Here is an 18,112-nt window from a genome sequence, read left to right as displayed (position 1 = left end):
CTTACAAGCATTCATGCTTTCTTAGCAATCAGGTAAAAAATCACCACCAATATTTCAGGACTCTTTTGTTATATGCTTCATACATTGTGCTATACCTTTTTGTAATAATCATGTATTGTATACCGGTAGTCCTACTACTAATTAAACTCATCTGAGAATGATTCAACAATGCTTGTTTTTATTATTATCTGGAATAAACTCCCAATTCAAATCCAAAATGCTCCCTCCGTAGAAATTTTCAAATCGTCTCTTGAAGCTCACCTTTTCTCATAACTTGTTTTTTTTTTCTTTCTTTTCTTTTTTGACCAATTGACTGTATATTATTATAATCTGCCGACCTGTGCGCTTTGAAACACCAGCATAAAGCGCCCTACAAATGTTATTATTATTATCATTATTTTGCATTTCCCAATATAAGTAGCTAATTTGTAATTCAAAAATACTTTACACTATAAATTTCCTATCTTGTTTGTTAAACTGTTCAATGCTATTAATGTATGCTATTTGTAAAGCGCTTAGAAACACCATGTATTAAGCGCTATATAAATACAATGTATTATTATTATCATTAGTTGAAAAATCATACAACAAATTAATTGTATCCCTACATATGCCATCAACAAAACTGAAATGTCTCCATCCTCTTGTTTTTTTTTCTACTTCAACAAGTTGGGTTAAGGGTCACAGAGATTAGTAGCAGTAGTAAAATGGTATTCATTAAAACAAACAACATATGGCAGCCTGGAGGCTGAATTACATTATGCTTACATTGATAAAAAATTCAAATATTTGGTTGGGACTGTACCTTCATCATTTTCACTGGATATCTTAGCAAGGTCTATGAAGTGTGTCCCTATTGTATCATCAATCATGCTATCTTTATCCTTGAGGGTGACCTTCATACGTCTACACAGCGGTGGAAACATCTCGCTGAAGACTATCTGCTCGTTCCAGTTTGGGTCGTATCGGTGCTTCTTCACCGATGTCTTTCCCTGTAAGGGTCAACAAAAATATTAATATGCAACATAGAGGAGGATGCTTAAGACAGAAAGAATTGATAGGAGGGAGTGTCATCATGGCACCAGAGTCAATAACTGTTTGTAAGAAGGAAATGCTGAATGAAATAAATGATGATGATGATGATGATTTATAAAGGGTTTGATACAATGTTCCTAAGTGCTGCAAACCATTTCCCTCCTTAAGCACAGTGCAACCTGATCAGGTGCTAGAGCATTTGAGGAATTCCTTCCTACGGGATATCCATTTACCACACCCGGGTGAAGAGTGTCAAATGTAGATAAATACCTTGCCAAAGGATATGAGAACTGTGATGAGATTTTAACCCCGGACCTTGTGGTTTTAAGTCTATTGATTTATCCACTGAGTTACGTACATCTCTAATACATCAATAGATCCAATATGAGGAATTTAGGATAAGGAGAGAGAAAGATCGAGGGAGAAAAAGACACATAATGAATATGAAAAAGGAAAATGAGTGCAAGGTTCAAGAGAAAAATAGTATATGTGTGGGTGTTACTGCGTGAGAGAGAAACAGAGACAGATATACAGAGATGACTGAGAAAAAAGACAGAGAGAATGAAAGAAGAAGAATGTGAAACAAATAAGTGGATAAAACAAGAAAAATACTGTTGCATAAAACTACTATTATAGCAAGTTTGCAATCCAATGGTAATTACCAAAGTTACAATACAATGTGATAAGTCTTATGCATTGTACTTTGTACCTGTTCAATCAATATATTATATACATGTATTATCACCCTGCCTCTTGCCAGTGAAGGGGAATTTGATCCATCATTACTGGTAAGGAACCTGGCTTTATTGTACTGTACCTTCTCTATTTGAATTTGAAATAAAGATGATTTATATATACTAACCATTGAGTTAAGAAATATTACAACTGTACCAATGGATGGCAAAACTACCTAATAGTAACTATTATACAACCGACTCCTGATTACCGTTTGGCCTGCAAAGGTGACTTCCACAAAGGGATCAACAAGATCATTGAGTTCTCCAGTTATAGCTTTCTTGACGTTAGCTAGGAGTCCTGAATTCATGATAGGTAGACCCTCGGCTCGGTAGATACGGATACTGAATGTAGCTCTTGGTCTAACTGTAGGGATGCCTTCAGGAAGAAGGTAGTTCCTGTAAATGTAACAAAAATAAAATAAGATATTTTTTATATTTTCTACTGATTAATGTGACCACCAAGCTTCAAATCATTGCATACTGAATCAAAAATCTAGGCCTTTATCAAATATTACTATTGTATACATGATAATTTTTTTTACATAATACAACAGTGATACTAACAATTTTTGCTATTGTGTGCATTTTATACAAGACATACTGCCATTAATTAGATTCCCCAGTAAAAGGTTATGGGAGAAAAATTAAGCTTAATGATTGTTGAATTTAAATGTGCAAACTGCAACATCATGATGCCAATTTAACCAACATAAGTTACCAAACAAGGTTATTGATGAATGAGTCAGTTGGGCTGCATAATTCTGAAAGAGAACCTTTTCATCTTACCACTTTAAAAACAGTTTTGAAGAGAAAGTTAGAATGAGAATTAGAGAAAGAGGGATAGAGATAGACAGAAACCAAAGGGTGAGAGAGAGAGACATCAAGTCAGTAAAAAATATAGAGAGAATGCAAGAGAGAGTGAGGGGGGGGAGAGAAAACAAAGAGAAGTATAGATGAGAAAACGATAATATAGAAAGATGGGGAGAATAAAGATGAAGAGAAAATTACAAAGATAGAGAGAATTAGAAAATAGAAAAAAAACATATAGAAAGATATCAAGAAAGAAAGCTAGAACGAGAGAAAGTGATAGAGAGAAAAAGAAGGATGGAGAGAGTGAGAAAACCATCTTACCCTTCAATTGTCTCTCCATCATCTTTTGTCTTCTTAGGAGGCTTGACCGAATCACCTTTACCCATGACTAAGATGTCACACTTGACGTACCCCTTAGGACCACCGTTGACGTCATTCGGGTCTGTCAGTATGGCCCATTTGTTGTAGAAAGCATGGTCTGTCATAAAAAAAACAACAACTATCAATTAGAACAAATATATTGTAGACATTGAGTGTACAGGGTGGGAGAGAGAGAGAGAAGGGAAAAGAGAGGGTGTGTGTTTCACACTTTAATGTTGTATTGTTTGAGGGGAAATGTGTGGAAACTACAAAAGAGAGAGATAAAAATAGAATAGAAAAATATCAAAAAGTTGGACAGCATCGCAGACTTGGGGAAACCATAGATGTGGAAAGCAGAGAACTAAAGTGATGACAAAGGCACATTTAATGAAACTTATCGGCAATAGAAAGATATCATTCTCTGACAGTTACCATGGTAACAGTTAAATACCAGTGCTTCTCAGCCAATCAAAATCAAAGACTTTGCAGAAATGTTTCAAAGCTGGCAAGTTGTTCATTGAAGGCATTGTCTATTAAATGCCATATGGGTGTTTTGGCATTTCTATGAAGATTGAATTTAGATGAAGTTTTCATACCTGGGGCTTGGTACAGTGTTCCTACATCAAATTTGAAGTTCCCAATCACAGTGCCTGATCGCAAGACATTCCTGGAATGTAAAGCCTGTGTTAAATGTGAAATAAAACAAATAATCACAATGTATCTTTCCTAAAGCTTGTTGCTGCTTATAACATTAATCACCCTGTAGTGAAATCAGTTATATTATTCATTATCACTGGGGCGAAATATATGATACAAGATATTTTATTTTGTCTTCGCAAACATGATGATTATGAAGTCTACAACACTAGACCCTGATCAAGAATTCCTCTTTGCAAAGGACTATCTTGATGGACAAGTTCTTTTAACTTCAAACAATGAGTATTGAATTAAAAAACATAGAAGTTGTATTCATTCAATCAATAAAGAAAAAGTTCCAGAGCAATAAAATAGGTGTTAGTTGTACTACAGCCATAAACATTTCTAGTGTAAGACATAACAATGATATTAATACTAGACAAAAATTAAATAACCCCATCACCAAAGTTTTTTGTGCTTGAAAGGGAAGTGTTTATCCCAGTAATTGATTAAAAAATATATTTTGTGCTTGACATGAAACTGCATACTAGTTCCTATAAGTTACTTGTAAAATTGTCCAATCTGCATTATCTCCAATTTGTTCTCTAACAGTCTAGATCATGACACCATTTTCTTCGACATAAACTCAATTTGTCATATACATGATTTTAATCACCCATACAAATCAATTCTTCCATCATACAAGAATGTAATCACCCAACATAATTAATGCATCCATAATATATATAAATTCATGCACTCAACCTTTGATATGAATGATGGCATCATAGTGTGAATGAATGCCACCAGTTATGAAAATGAATACAATCATATTTATAAAGGAATGCATCAGTCATATACATCATCATTCATAATCATGCATCAATGCACTCATTCATGTGTATGAATGCATCAGTCACATACAGTAATGTGCTCAGTCATATATACTGAGTACATGAAGAAAATCAGTCCTAGGCCTGTACATGAATGCATACATCAGGTGAGTGTTTCATAAAGCTGTTCGTAAAGTTACGAACGACTTTATGCACGACTGGAACATGTTCTTAGGTCATAACTCAATTACATTGGGCTATAGAACTAGAAAGGATCACCAGTCGTGCGTAAAGTCATTAGTATCTTACGAACAGCTTTATGAAACACCCACCTGATGTGATGAGTGAATACTCATTTGTATGTGATGAAAGAATCCAGTCACGTGCAAACATTGTAGGCTTTGTAGCCTATGACAAATTCTATGAATATTTGTTGAGAATTCATTGGGTAAACTTCTAAATTGTAAATTTTAAGTTGTGAACAAATAACCACTGGATTTTCCTAAAATTGAAAGAGACACTTCATTGTATCAGTCAATTTTGGTTTTGAAATTATTATTTTATTATTATTATTATTTGTTTGGCGTCACCTGTGCCTGGGAGGCGAAAAGCGAACTGAATCGCTATGACCCGCAGGTCTCTCCTCCCGATATAACTGATTGGGGGGAATGCAGGTGGACCACTACACCGGGGTTTCCCCCTACTCTTATACGAATAGTGCAGTGGGTTCTTAACGTGCAAAGGTGGTGACTCTCCTCTACACGGGGCCTCCATTTAACGTCCTATCCGAGGGACGGAGTGTTTTCCATTGTAACATAGCCTGCATCTATGAAACATGGGAGAGACGTTTACACACAACGCACTGGCTTCAGTCATCCGCCCAGGGTGGACTCGAACCCACGATCTTTGGTTCGACGGGCAGACGCGTTACCGACTGAGCCAACACCGCTCTCTGAAATAAATTGATCTCGGAATTTTTGCAAAAATTAAAAGTAAAGGTCCTTCCTCTTCTACATTACTTAAATTTCTAGGCATCAATTTATTTTAGTTTCTGAGAAATGCGGAATTTTCACAGCGATGCCATACGAATTGTTGATAAAATGCTCAAATCCCATTGGAAACGTGTACTGTAGCAAAGCAAACCACAGCTGCGCGCACTTAATACGGTCAGCCAAACTGTAGTATTGGCACTCCTTTGTACATTGTACTCGTGGTCAGGGTTGTTGTATCCCCTATGGTGTTTTTTGTACATGGAAAATCTAAACCGCTGAAACAGAAATCAGATGTACCTCTTTTGCGATATTTTCTCTGATCCTTGGTTTGTGCAAAATTAAAGATACCAATGTCAAGCAATTGTCTTAGTCTTTCCAACCATGTATTTTTCAAGTAATGAAAATGTTGTAAGGCTGGGGAACAAAGTGTGGAAATTATAGTAAACTTTGAAGTCGATTTTTCCTGAAATGGGATTGCACCGTCGTATGTGTGTACGACGGTTTGGATAACCACCGACAACTTGTGCAAGCAACAATAATACGTGTTAGTCCAGTGCAATTATCTTGATACATAAGATGCTTATTTTGTTATAAATCAAAGTGTATAATGTTGCACTGTGAAATGAAATTATTGTTATAACAAAAACAATAGAGCCCAGGAGACTGATGTATATCAAGTTAGGTTTTGCATGGATAACAAGAAAACAGAGTAAGATCAATGACACATAAATCATTGGTCTAAAAGGAACTGGAAGCCTAATATACACATAAATATTTAGAGAATTCAGTAGTTAACCCATGATGACTGGTTCTACCAAGAATGAAAATCCAATTGATGGCACATTTAGTTTTACAAGTTTTGTGATCAGCGGACAAGTCCTTGGACTCTAACCAACAAGGTCATGGGTTCAAATCCAAACAGACCACCAGTATCCTTTGATATGGCATTAATCTACTTTTGCCACTCTCTACCCAGGGTTTAAATGGTACCTGGTAGCCTTTCAATGAAGTTTGGAATGAGATTGGTGGTTCAATGCTGGATTGTTACAAAGGAAGTTAAGGATGTGTAAATATTGTATGGGTTATTATCTGATGATTTGGAAAATCAATTTTAATATAGTGTTTCGAAACAAAGGAAAGTTTCTAAGCAAAGTTTCTGCATCGATAGAAACTTTGCTTTGTTCATTTGCAGCTTCCCATTTCATGTTCATTTTTATGCATGTAGTGTAAATATCTTTTGTACAATCTGAGGATTTTTTTATCTTACTTATGTATCTTCGTTTCTTTGTTTTCTTTACTTTTTGTGTTTTTTTTGTTAACATTCTTGACTCATTGCATTTTAATGGACTTAAATAGATTAAAGGAGAATGAAACCATCGGAACAAGATAGCTTGTGTGAAAATAGAAAAATCATAGAAACAGATCAACAAAAGTTTGAGAAAAATCGGACAAATAATGAGAAAGTTATGAGCATTTGAATATTGTGATCACTAATGCTATGGAGATAGCAAATTGGCAATGCAACAAAGATGTGTGATGTCACTTGTGAACAACTCTCCCCATTACTTTAGTATATATTTCACTTGAATTGCCTCTTTTATCACATCTTTCCATAGATCATGTGTTCTTTCTACATGAGGGCATGTAATACATTTTTTTTTTAGAATACATGTACATGTACATCATGGATAGAGAGTTTGTATCATCATAAGAAAAAGCAAAAAGAGACATTTTGAGGGTATTTTATAGTCCACCAAAGGGAAAGTTGTTCATCAGTGAAATCACACATCCTTGTCGCAATGCCAATGGGAGGATCTCCATAGCATTAATGATTGCAATATTCAAATGCTCATAACTTTCTCATTGTTTGTCCGATTTTTCTCAAACTTTCTTTATTCTTATTGTTTGATTTTTTTGTTTCTACACAAGCCTATTTGTCCAAAGGTTTCATTCCCCTTTAATATATGAAAGTTTAAAAATGAAAGTCGCTGACTTTTTCTCAGCACCAAACACAAATAAAAGCAAGATATGATGGTTGTCTAATTCAAAGATGAATGTTCATCATTTGTCAGAGAGGGCGGTACTTTTGAGTTACTTTTGAGTAACAAGTTGGCTGAAAAAAAATTCTCCCATTGACTTAATTTACTCTATTTATTTAGATATAAATACTTTCAGCCCGGTCCAACCTTTTAAAATTTGCACAAATGACTCGGCCTCAAGTATAGCCTCAATAGTTGTAATTTCAGTCACTTTAAATTGGTCACAGTGGTGATCTATCATGTGGATTCAATTGGATTTTCATCTTGGGTAAAACAATCAAATAACACCTTTTCAGAAAATAACATTTGAAGCCTTTTGTATACATGTACATATAGACATTTGTAATACAAACTCACAGCCATTAAGATATTCAATGTAGGAAAAGCCTGCAAAAAGAAAACAAAACTATCAACTTAAAGCAAAATATGAATCAAACAAATGAAAGCATGAAATGTGCAAAATGAAACCGAATGTTCATATTTTTTTCTAAGAAAAATATGACATCAGTGACAATAAAAATCATCCATGTAAATATATCTCCTAAAAGTATATCTCATCAGAATTTGAATGTTTCCTTGATGATTATTTTCTGAAAATTCATCAATAAGCATAATTGCTTGGACCCTTTTAGCCTTCTTTCTTATAATGTTCTGTCTTGCATTTGAGAGCTATAATATTAGAAGGTAATAATTGAAGAATCTTGAAATCAAAAGAATTTGAAGGGATAACTTACTGTAATTTTGATGATTTTGTCAAACATATGTCCTGGTGGTTCATGGAAGTCAAACACAAACATCTGTCAAATGAAAAATAAAACATTGAAATCATAAAAAATCAAATATACAGACAAACAGCTGCCAAATTCCCTGAGAAGTAAACATTAAAAAGGTAACAAGTGGAATGCCTCTGGCCGTCTCACCTGCATCACGCGGTTCAATATAGCAGCAGTGCTGACTTTGAATACTACTCTAACTCGCACAAGATGTTCAGTGATACATGGTTACTCTTATGTCCACTTTTTATGAACTAGACCAATAAACTTAGAGATATGATGGTTATTCGCCAATAAACCACAACATGGCCAAAGTTCATTGACTTTACATGACCTTTGACCATGATCATGTGACGTGAAACTCAAACAGGATATTCAGTGATACTTGATTACTCTTATGTACAAGTTTCATGAATCAGATCCATAAACTTTCAAAGTTATGATGGTAATTCAACAGATACACCCAATTCGGCCAAAGTTCATTGACCTTTGACCTTGGTCATGTGACCTGAAATGTGCACAGGATGTTCAGTGATACTTGATTACTCTAATGTCCAAGTTTAATGAACTAGCCCAATAAACTTCCAAAGTTATGATGGTAATTCAACAGATACCCCCGATTCGGCCAAAGTTCATTGACCCTAATGACCTTTGACCTTAATCATGAGACCTGAAACTTGCACAAAATTTTCAGTGATGCTTGATTACTATTATGTCCAAGTTTCATGAATCAGATCCATAAATTTTCAAAGTTATGATGGGAATTCAACAGATATCTCCAATTCGGCCAAAGTTCATTGACCCTAAATGACCTTTGACCTTGGTCATGTGACGTGAAACTCATGCAGGATGTTCAGTGATACTTGATTAACCTTATGTCCAAGTTTCATGAACTAGGTCCATATATTTTCTAAGTTATGATGACATTTCAAAAACTTAACCACAGGTTAAGATTTCGATGTTGATTCCTCCAACATGGTCTAAGTTCATTGACCCTAAATGACCTTTGACCTTGGTCATGTGACATGAAACTCTAATAGGATGTTCAGTAATACTTGATTAACCTTATGGCCAAGTTTCATGAACTAGGTCCATATACTTTCTAAGTTATGATGTCATTTCAAAAACTTAACCTCAGGTTAAGATTTGATGTTGACGCCGCCGCCGCCGTCGCCGCCGCCGCCGCCGCCGCCGTCGGAAAAGCGGCGCCTATAGTCTCACTTTGCTTCGCAGGTGAGACAAAAACTACAAAATTTGAAATGAATTAATTGGTAATAATCACCACAGAGGTTTTTAAATAAAAAGACAAAGATTAATGGTTTATAAAAACAGAAGTGTAATGGCAGAGAGAAAGAATCCTTCAAAGACATACACCACGGGTGGTGTTTACCTTACCAGATTACTAAGAAAGCATCAATTCTCAATAGTAAGCAATCTGAAGACCAAAGCTTTAACATCCTCTCTGAGGGACCTTGGGACCATTTAACAAAATCCATAAGCATTGAAAAGTCAGCACACTCTGACTGTTACCATAGCAGCAATGAGACATAGGTCTCAGCCAATGAAAACCAAGAAATGTTCTCAGATCTTACAACATTGTTTGACATACTTTACATGAAAAAAATATTGATGACATGCCTCCCTGGTCATAATGGTAAATTGCTCAACAAAGGGCACAAGCACACCAACTTTATGAAAATGAAATGAAAATCCTTTATTTTTTGTTCGAATAGAAATCTGAAATAGAAGCACTCCGAAAATTGATTTTGCCCAATTGATCATGGGCTTGGCAGCCACTGTGTGGTGTCAGATCAACCTTGCTCTATCCCTTGAATCATTGAATGCCAAACAGTGTAGCAGCAACTCCCATCTATTAACATCTTTAGGTCTGACGCAGCTGGGGCTTGAAATCCCAACCTCCTGGATGTAAGACAAGAGGCTCTACCATCCGAGCCAATGCAACGGTCTATCCAAATCCAGATTGGTCTGCATCCGTATTGTCTACGTTTTTGTTCTGTCTCATTCTATAGTATCTAATCCAAGACCATCTATCTACAACCAGTTCAGTTTCTGCTCCATAACGCAGAACAAACACAGAACAATTTCAAGAACATAGAAAATGTATTGTCAAATGCCCTCCATGACAATGCAGTCCTTCACGTTTAAATTGTAGCTTTTTTAACATTGTATATATGCAATAGCTGTGTTAGCTATTAATTAATCTGTGGTGAAACTAGGCCTGGGTCACGTCAATAAGTTTACAAGATGTTGTACACGCTCCTGCTAAAAAAAAAAAAATGAAATTTTTTTTCACATTTCACATCTTCAAATCCATGAAATAGCCTTCTTTTTTCCATACTTCTTTGAAATTACTTTGATTTAGTTGAAAAATATCAGAAAAATGAAGAATGTTCACCACTTTCCCGACTCTGATTTGAACTCACCACGGTAAATATTGTAGTCCCACATGTAGACTTCCATGGTGTTGGCTATTTCATGGATTTGAAGATGTGAAATGTGTAATATTTTAGCAATTTCTTTTTTTTTTTTTTTGAGGAGCGCGATTTTTTGCTTTCCTTATTTTTTTTAAGGAGCGCGGTAGGAGAGCCGGCGCGATCGCGCTCCTCAAAAATGAAGATCTGACAATGAGCAACCAAGAAGTGTCAGTCAAAACTTGGTGAATAAAAACAGCATCTTCTGCCTGGACTCTGGACAAGCAACATAATTGCAAGGTTTGTCCAAGTCCAAAACTAAGGACAAACTGCTGTTTCGTGAACACCAATTTTCGACAAAGGCCTTCAGCTGTTCATTGTCATTTGACAGGCATTTTTAATACATTAACTGTGTTCTTGCATTTGTTTTGCGTAGTGGTGCAAAATACTGCTTTTGTGGTCTAATTGCCATCGAGCCCATAATACCATTTTGCCCCATTCCTAGTTCCTCATTTTGCCTAATATCCACTAGGTCTATCACCAATTAGTCTATAAGTTTAGGTGAACTGTTCATGAAATTAATTTTCATTTGAAAAGGAACAAAATAATTATACCCAAATCATCTGTGCCGGCCGCACAGGAACATTGTTAGCCTAACGGAATGCTAACAGTAGCCCGGCCACTCACATCTTTCTGATTGTAAAGTCAAAACATTTATTTCAATGTGTAAGTAGACTCTCTAATGAATTGTATCATTGGGCATCGCTGTCACATTACCAATTGTAACAGGACCTCTGTTAGCGCACTGTTAGCATTAACAACGTTTCTGTGAGTTCAGTAGGCCTACAGGACATTACAGTACAAGCTAGATCAAGTGTAGCATAAACTTAATGGTAAATGGACCAAATTGACAGTAGGCTAAATAATTTTGGCCCATATATTATTAGACTATCTGTGAAGAAGACCAAATGAATGTACACCAAGTGAACATGAATTAAGTCACATTGTGTGTTTAGGACAAATTTCAATCTTACCTCATTGTAGAAGGGGCAATTGGTTGATTTCTTCTCACTTGTATATTTCTTTTTGTCTCCAACCTCAACGCAGACGACTGGATCAATGTCAAGACCTGCTAGCTGTCTGGCTTCATGTATGGTGACTGATACCTTATGATAAAATACAAATTACAAAACAGAGTAACATAAACATATTTAGCCTTAACAAAGTAAATATACCAAGATTAAGAAGGAATTTTATACCAGCAATTCAATTAAATTACTGGAAGGGATAATCTCACTAAATCATGAAGGAATGATCTTACACATTAATATATCAAATTAACCACTGACAGCTGTTGTTCATTGACATTGCAATTGTAAAATTGACCAATTAATGTCAAGGACTTTGAGGTAAAACATGTACGACAAAACTTATTAGTTTTCATCATTATACGTGTTTTTTTATTATACAAATCCATATAGCTATTTAACAAAAAAATATACATGTCATAAATCAAAGTGAATGAAAATCACACTATTATGTGAACTGGTAGTCAATTTGAAGATATTTTGTAATTTATTACAGCATCGCAATGCAAATTATACTAGGATAACCATTAATAAAAAGAGGGCCATCCATTCTGAAAACAAGATTAAGTAGGTTTAATTAAAATAAATAGAGTGACCAAAGAAAAAGTGTGTTGAAAAAAAAAGAAAACAACATGTTTGAATGTGAAATGTAACAATGAGACAATGGCAACGATATTGATACCGATTTGTAATAATCAATTATATTAGCTTAAGTTTGAGAGGAAATAATAAGGTAAAACGACTCAATATACATGTGTTTACATTTCAGTGCTCTTGATAGGCCAACCATAACCACAAACAATAGAACAATAACCCTAATATGAATCTATTGTTTCAATTCAAACCATTACCATGGCAAACATGTATTTGACATACATGGGACATACACAAGGACAACAAATGTATCCCACTGCTGCCACCATTAATCAAAGGTGGCATTTAAAGTCACAATTTTGTAAGTGATATTTCAATGACAACTGATAAACTCTTCAATCTGGTTGGTTAAAAGCAAATTGGGATTGAAATTTATTTTTACAAAAATGGTTCGTAAAATCCTCCACCCCAAACTGGGAAGTAACTGGAAGTGATTATTCAGCACAACAGAGATTGAGGGCAAGTTTGACTCGTCAGACATAATTATTCTTTTACAAGGAGTGAACCATGATATTCAGACGAATATGTCAAGAAAAAGTTTGAGTAATTATTCTTATAATATTATACCACAAATCTCCAGAACTGCCAGTTCAGATTTTTCCTACAATGCATTTGCAAAACCCAGTAATTATTAGTTCCGCCATGAATGTAATTGTGCAATTCTTCATACACAATATGTCAGACTGGACTGCTAAACATCTGTTGCACACAAGCTTTTGTTGTCAACCTAAACTGAAGTGTCAATTTATTGATAAGAACAGCAAATGATGTTTAGGGTGTTTCAAAACAAACGTAGATGTATGAGAAAATTATGCTTGACATTTATTTTCCTGAATACAGGCAATTATACAAGGAATATACAGTACCTGTAGATTAAATCATGGATCTACTAGTAGGTCCATGATTAAATGTACTGAGAAATATGATAGGGTCTACTATTTCCAGTATGGTATGTTGTTCTATTTCTTTAAAACAAAATTAGTGCCTATCATTATGCTAATTATAAATAATGAAATAACTGTTTAAAATGGCAAATTACCAACTTTTAATAGCTTCACAATTTTGTTTATTTTGAAAAATGTCACATTATACAATCACCTTTTATCGAAATGGAAACCGGTAAACTTGTTATAAAAAGCACAATTAATGCTAATTTGGGGAGTACAAAATGTTTACATCTGAAAAGTTGTTGCTTAACTCTATGACCAAATTCACAAAGGTGGTATTAAATATTTGGTTTAAATCCACACTATATACAGATATCACATCTTTATTATGGTTTATTTTAGTACAGAACATATAAATAAGTTTTAGTACAGTAAATATAAATAACTAATTAGAGATTCCACACTCTATGCAAATTGATTATATAAGAAGAGTGGATATTTGAATTCTAGCAGTAAGATGATTAATGCAATTATCCTTTAACAGACATGAACTTAGCATATTGTGATAAATCTACACATTTTTTTATTGGATGGTTTCTTAATATGCATGCATGTTATCTGCATATACAGTGGTTTCAAACCAAGAACTTGGGCCTATGAACTGTAGGTTAAAAATAAGATTAAAAGAATTTAATCCACAATGTACTGCACTCATCCCAGGTGAGGTAACTAGGTACCGGCAGGAAGTAATTCCTCAAAATGCTGAGAGCACTGACATGTGTAGATTAGCATAGCAAGGGTATATAGGTGCGCCATGACCACTTAACAATGTGGATATGTTTGCAATACAAATACTGTATATCATCATTACTGTTTAGGGACCCATTCTTGAGCGTTCTTTTTTTAATGATTTTTTATTCACTATAGTCTGCTTTGCACCGCATTTGTCAATAATGAATGTTGAAGATTACAATCAAAGAATCTTGAAGTGGATAGTTTTCAAGTGGACAACTTACCGTTACTCAATCTCAGAAAAGTTGTGTAAATCTAACAAAGCCGGGGTAAAGAAGAAAAGACATTTAACCAACATACCTGGAAGTCCTGATACTTCTGTGCGGGCTGTTCACTCCCGATGGGTCCAATCTTCTTGTATGGTGGGATCTCTGGCTCCTCCTCGGCATCGCTTTCATCCCCCATCACACTCACATCCATCTCATCAATCTCCAGCAATGGGACCTCTTCTGTATCCAAGTAAAGCATGGATTCAATACGTGCAAAAGAGCCCCGAAGGGCAAGTGATGTTAGTATTAGGTTGTTAGTAGGTGCATAGAAAATACTGGGTGGATTAATTTCAGAATTACATGTGAAAGCTTGGGTACCAAAGGGTGGATGACATTAGGTTGGTACCGGGTAGTACATAGGTGCATTGAAAACATTGGATGAGTTTTACCAGAAAATATAGATTTAATGGTTGCACAAGAACCCCGAAGGGCAAGTGGTGTAAGTATTAGGTTGTTAATAGGTGCATAGAAATTAGTGGGTTATAGTTGCACAAGAACCCCGAAGGGCAAGTGGTGTAAGTATTAGGTTGTTAATAGGTGCATAGAAATTAGTGGGTGAACCAGTTTTACCATAAAGTATAAGTTCAATAGTGCAAATAAGCGTTAAAGGGCAGATGATGAGTTTTACATATAGGTTGTAAGTAGTTGCATAGACAATAATAAGGGTTTACATTTAGAATTACATCAAAGTAATTAACCATTGATTCAATTTAGGAAAATTTTCCTGAATGAAAGAAAATAGATGTATTAGTCTGGGAGTACATAATGCCTAAAAAATACTGGGTAAATTAGTTTTACAAAAAAGCATGGATTTTATACATATAGGCCTATGTGTAAGAGCCCCGAAGCATGTAGGCATTAGGTTGTTTATAAAGGTGCATAGAAAATAGGTGAACTTTTTTCACATCCAAATTAATAATGTAAACAGTGTAAGCAAAGTAGCTCAAGAGGACATATTATATGGTAGTACATGGACACTGTAAGTAGAGAAGATAGAGGTCCAGATCCAGGTCCAGGTCCAGTATCAAAGTAAATTAAACATCAATTCCAAGAACAAAAAATGCATTCAAAGATGCTAAAGAACCCCAAAGTACAAAGGTAATAAATATTGTAATGATATGAACACGGACCAGTAAAATTCTTAGACAGAGTTATGTACAATACAGGTCAGCCTGTATTGTACGCCTGCACTAGGCCAGGTGTTAAATGAAAAGGAAAAATTCTTTGGTTGGTTTTTAGGGGATAATAATTAGGTAACTAGCTGATTCACTTTGAATACTCTCTCCCTTTACTTCATGAATCCAATTATTTCAATAGACACGAGCTTGAAAAGGTAATGAGTTTTGACTAGTATCCGATCAAAGCATTCAAAGCTGAATAAAGAAACTGAAGTAGTAGAACAAGAGTGTATGGAAGAGGATATAGAGGCTAAGAGAATTAGGTTTTACTATAGTATATAGCATGGATTTAAGTTTGCGACAGAACAGCTATATGTAACATATATCACTTGCTATAAATGTATATCAAAAAGGCAAAGTGCATCCATTTGTATCATTACATTGAAATAAACATGGAAAATATAAATGTAAATGACAGTTACAGCAAAAAAAGGACAAAGTTTTTAGAAATAAGATAAGTACATCAAAGAGGTTGAATCAAATTGTAAAATAGTTCAAAACAAAGCACCAAAGGTCTCTCAGTACATGTATCAAGAGACAGTCATGGTATTCTGTTCAGCTTAGTAACTATTCAATTTTAAAACCTAATAAATGATTATTATTAAAGGTCTTACGTACAAATTGTTCTCAGAAAACCGAGTTTGATCAAATTCATGCAATCAATGCAATAATAAAAACGTCTCTGAATCATTTAATGATTTAGTTGATTAGCAAAATTACAAAGAAGCAGAAATCCACAAAGGCATAAAATATTCATGCCTGCCATTGTTGAATTCACGATGGTTACTATCTTTCAAAACGCAGTTTTTTTTCTGTATTTATATTTTCCTCCAAGATCTGAAAGATATTTATTTTAATGACCAGAAATGGTGACATAGAATACACTCCCCACTTCTCATTACATCTATCAGGCCTGTGAGTGGGGTTTCAAAAAAATAGCGGAAAAATTCCGCTGAACTGCGTTGGCTCACTCACCAATACATAGACTGAAGAGCTTGGAGGCCCGGAAGTACAGACAACGTATGTTAGCAGTAACGTTAGATCTAGCAGTGGAAACCCGATTTTCCGATCGTTTTTTGTACATAAAATGTCACATAATGAAAAAGAAATCACATCCATATTTACGAAAAAATGTTCAAAATTCATAAATATCGTACCTTAGACCGCAGTTACCGCTAATTCCTTTGAAATAATGATCGAAACATCGTCATCTTCGATCCTTTCGTTGGTCAACGTAAGTTTCCATCTTGGATGACGTCATCATCCTTACAGACGTATTTACCAGTCGCAAAATATCGCGATTTGAGCCGCTGCTTTGCGCTTGTATGCGGTGCACGGTGTGATCCGATCCGCAGCAGTTTCATTTGAGACTTCGCGAAGGCAAAATACAAGGCCCCGTAACGTGTATATTCACAACACACACATTCTGCTCGCATCCATTTACCTAGACTTGTTTTCCAGCCGTTTTGGATAAAATAGCGGAATTTTGACTAAGAAAAAAAAACGGAAATGAAACACAGGAAAAAAGCGGAAATTGAAATCGGTCTTAAAAATGAAAATAGCGGATTTCCGCTAAATAGCGGAGATTTCACAGGCCTGATCTATATTCACATTTGTGACTGCTTTTTAAATTATGTTCCTGTTGTAGATTGAATTTGAAAATCTACATTGAACATTCCCCTTGGAAGTCTTGTCCATTATACTTACTGCCGATCCTCTCTATGCCCACATCTGGTTGATAATCATCTTTCTTCTTCTTCCTCTTGAGTTTCATCTTACCAAGCATGCTTCTTGAACTAAGCAAAAAGAGAATAATAATATCTAAAAAGCTGTGCGCACCAGGATTGGTAGACTAGCTTAGCCGGGGTAATATAGGAGCACCTTGAGCACCTATATTATCCATTATCATTATATTATTATAATCCAGGCTAATAATACAAAGAATTTACATTTACCAAAAAGGAAAAATGTCTCAATCTCATTAAGGAGTGTTCCAAACTTTGCTCAGTTTAAATGCAAAACAGATCGCTTTAGAAAAAGTGCAATACCATATTTCATTGATTTACTAAATTCTGAATAAATTTTTATTTTCATACCCTTGAAATCAACTCAAACTTTTGCCATTGTTTTAGTCTCCATTTCAATCCAATTGATATTTGAAATTTTAATGGTCTAATATTCATCACTTTTTAATACTGTATTTCTTTTTTTGTTTGATTTTATTATATTTAATGAATTTTTATGTACACTTGCTCTTTGAAAATTTATTAAATATGTACATTGTAAATTGTAATTGTTTGCTTTTATCCATGACTTGTGAACGTTTTATTGTAAACATGTTAATTTCAGCCTTCTGGCTTTGTAACATGTATTGTTTTTATACGAAATAAACGATGATTGAATTGAATTGTATATTCTATTCTCAGGCGCAATAGATAAATCATATAACTGTGCCAATCATATCAAGCACAGAATCACTGACTGTGATTAGCTGGTGAGCCTTGCTTCTGTAGTAGTTACCAAAATCATCAAGTTATCATAGTCAGTTTGTTTATGAAGAAGGCTCAGAAGACAACTGAAAGTGATTACTAGACCAG

The 18,112-nt window shown here is 34.8% G+C and overlaps 1 protein-coding gene across 1 annotated transcript in view; it reads right to left on the bottom strand.

The window, feature by feature from the left end:
- Nucleotides 1-18,112, bottom strand: part of LOC121430703 (otoferlin-like) — a 108,836-nt gene that overhangs the window by 77,910 nt on the left and 12,814 nt on the right. Inside the window, exons 6-14 of the mRNA XM_041628059.1 lie at nucleotides 17,223-17,311; nucleotides 14,369-14,517; nucleotides 11,682-11,813; nucleotides 8,177-8,239; nucleotides 7,800-7,829; nucleotides 3,539-3,623; nucleotides 2,904-3,060; nucleotides 1,982-2,168; nucleotides 806-992 (exon numbers count right to left, since the gene is read on the bottom strand). Coding sequence (XP_041483993.1) covers nucleotides 806-992; nucleotides 1,982-2,168; nucleotides 2,904-3,060; nucleotides 3,539-3,623; nucleotides 7,800-7,829; nucleotides 8,177-8,239; nucleotides 11,682-11,813; nucleotides 14,369-14,517; nucleotides 17,223-17,311 — 1,079 coding nt within the window. The remainder of the gene's footprint in view (nucleotides 1-805; nucleotides 993-1,981; nucleotides 2,169-2,903; nucleotides 3,061-3,538; nucleotides 3,624-7,799; nucleotides 7,830-8,176; nucleotides 8,240-11,681; nucleotides 11,814-14,368; nucleotides 14,518-17,222; nucleotides 17,312-18,112) is intronic.

The sequence above is a fragment of the Lytechinus variegatus genome, chromosome 17, assembly GCF_018143015.1.
Source record: "Lytechinus variegatus isolate NC3 chromosome 17, Lvar_3.0, whole genome shotgun sequence".
NCBI classification, from domain to species: domain Eukaryota; kingdom Metazoa; phylum Echinodermata; class Echinoidea; order Temnopleuroida; family Toxopneustidae; genus Lytechinus; species Lytechinus variegatus.
This window is presented reverse-complemented; position numbering and strand designations above follow the sequence as displayed.